A 1,808-nucleotide genomic window follows, 5' to 3' on the forward strand; every position below is an offset into this window, starting at 1 on the left:
AAGAGGGCAGTGTCACTGGCCCTCATATGTGGGATCCGAACTGGGGCCCTCTGGCATCCCAAGCCAGTATCTTAACCAACGCGCCACCAATGCGCCATTCAGCCGGCCCCTTGTCAAGAATGTTTGAAATCACCACCTGTTAGCTAAATGAAACCTATGTGAGTGCTTGAATTCAATTTAAGTAGACAGTTTCCAGTTTAAGTCAAAGAAGTGAAAAATTTAAAAAGAAGCTATGTATTTCAGCCAAAAAAAAAAAAAGAGGAAGGGAGATACTTTCATTTCATTCCACTTTAGAGGTGGTGAACCTTTTTTTTTTTTTGAAGTACACATAAGGTTTTATTTTTGTTCAGTGTTCTTTACTTTCCATTGTGAAAAGTTATTTCTGAGGAACTAAATCCCAGAAGGTAACCAAAACAAAAACATGTTAAATGATTTTTTTTTGAAGATGATTATTCAAAGGCAGACTGGTAGAGAAGTCATAGAAAGTATATGCAGCCTCTGAAGGGAATGGTTCTAATTATTACCTAAAAAAGTAATTTTGTGCAACTACATTCAAGGGAGCAAGACAGAACTACTTTAAAACTAGAATGACTGAACAGATGGGTGAAAAACACAGCTGAAATAGGAAAGGGAAGTGGACTTAAGAATAATTCGAATTCCTAGAAGCCTCATTCCTAGATGCTTCTGTTATCTAAATATCTTGAATCACATTGTTTTCTTTTTTATCTCCCATACCATCTTCACTGAAATCTCAGCAGTATTCTCACAGAACTAAATAATAGTTGTCATTTTGTTGGGATTCAAAATTTCAATCCAGTAGCCATCAGGATCTTGAGTAAATGCCAGACCTTTCATTTTACCTTCAGGAGATCATCTGGGTTGTGAAGGACTGGATCTGGCCTTCCCCTCTGTTCGCATTGCCTGTGGACTGTAACAGCTAATCGATGCAGGAAATAAACCCTCATCGTCAGGTTTCTTCACAAATTTGACTCCTAGTTCTTCAGATCTTTTACAAGCTCCGTGTACATCAGGAACAGCAATTCCAATGTGACCATATCCTCGAGGGTCTGAATTGCCACTGTGATAACTCTGGCTCTCATCATCTTCAGTGCCCCAGTTGTGTGTCAGCTCAAGCGTAGCTTTTCTGGAGAATACCCATGCTACTTTTTCATCTTTTTCTTTTGGGATGTCATTTTTATCCTCATAAGCCAAGAAGTAGAGTGAAAACTTCATAGTGGGAAAATCGAATTTTTGTAGTTGTGTCATTCCAAGAATTCTAGTATAAAAATCCAGTGACTTCTTAGGGTCCTTAATTCTCAACATGGTCTGCTGCAACAGAAAATCCTTAGTGCTTCGGTCCGGGTCCGAGCAGCAACCGAGGGCAGCCTGGTCGGTATGGCCGCCAGACACGGGCTGCGGTTCTGCCATGGCCGTGCTGCTGTATCACCGTCAATCGTCCCCAACTACACGGTAGCCACTCATTATCGGCCCAGCTGTGCTGCCCTTACTAGCGACGGGGCGTCTGTGCTGCGAAGCCGCTGACTTCCAGCCAATAGCTGAAGGTGGAGAACCTTTTAATTGGGGAGGACAGTTATTTGTGTAGTAGCACTTTTTGTATTTCAGTTACTAAGTACTTTAATGAGCTGAACAATGATAAAAATTCTAGGACAAAGCATGTAAATTACTATAACTTAGCTCTTCCAATTTGAGACTTACATCTTGAAGTATGTGGGATGGTTACTGACTGATCTGACCTTCACTCTTTAGAATCGTTACCATGGGACACATAGTTCATTTTTCTTGGTTAA

At 40.8% G+C, this 1,808-nt stretch overlaps 2 protein-coding genes across 4 annotated transcripts in view; one reads left to right on the plus strand and one right to left on the minus strand.

Moving 5' to 3' along the window:
- SLC41A2 (solute carrier family 41 member 2) overlaps nt 1-1,808 on the plus strand; it is a 126,161-nt gene that overhangs the window by 14,573 nt on the left and 109,780 nt on the right. The gene's annotated exons all lie outside the window — the stretch shown is intronic.
- On the minus strand, nt 651-1,428 carry LOC109387782 (lactoylglutathione lyase). The gene is made up of 2 exons (XM_019651895.1): nt 960-1,428; nt 651-860 (listed from the first exon to the last, which is right to left on the minus strand). Exons 1-2 carry the CDS (start codon nt 1,426-1,428, stop codon nt 772-774), a joined length of 558 nt encoding a protein of 185 aa, XP_019507440.1. The 3' UTR covers nt 651-771.

This window comes from Hipposideros armiger, unplaced genomic scaffold (assembly GCF_001890085.2).
Source record: "Hipposideros armiger isolate ML-2016 unplaced genomic scaffold, ASM189008v1 scaffold_168, whole genome shotgun sequence".
Lineage (NCBI taxonomy): Eukaryota > Metazoa > Chordata > Mammalia > Chiroptera > Hipposideridae > Hipposideros > Hipposideros armiger.

Coding starts and splice junctions, on each gene's coding strand:
- LOC109387782 (XM_019651895.1), bottom strand. CDS start 1,428: ATGGCAGAACCGCAGCCCGTGTCTGGCGGCCATACCGACCAGGCTGCC. Junction 861..959: donor GAAGAAACCTGACGATGAGG/GTTTATTTCCTG, acceptor GATCTCCTGAAG/GTAAAATGAAAGGTCTGGCA.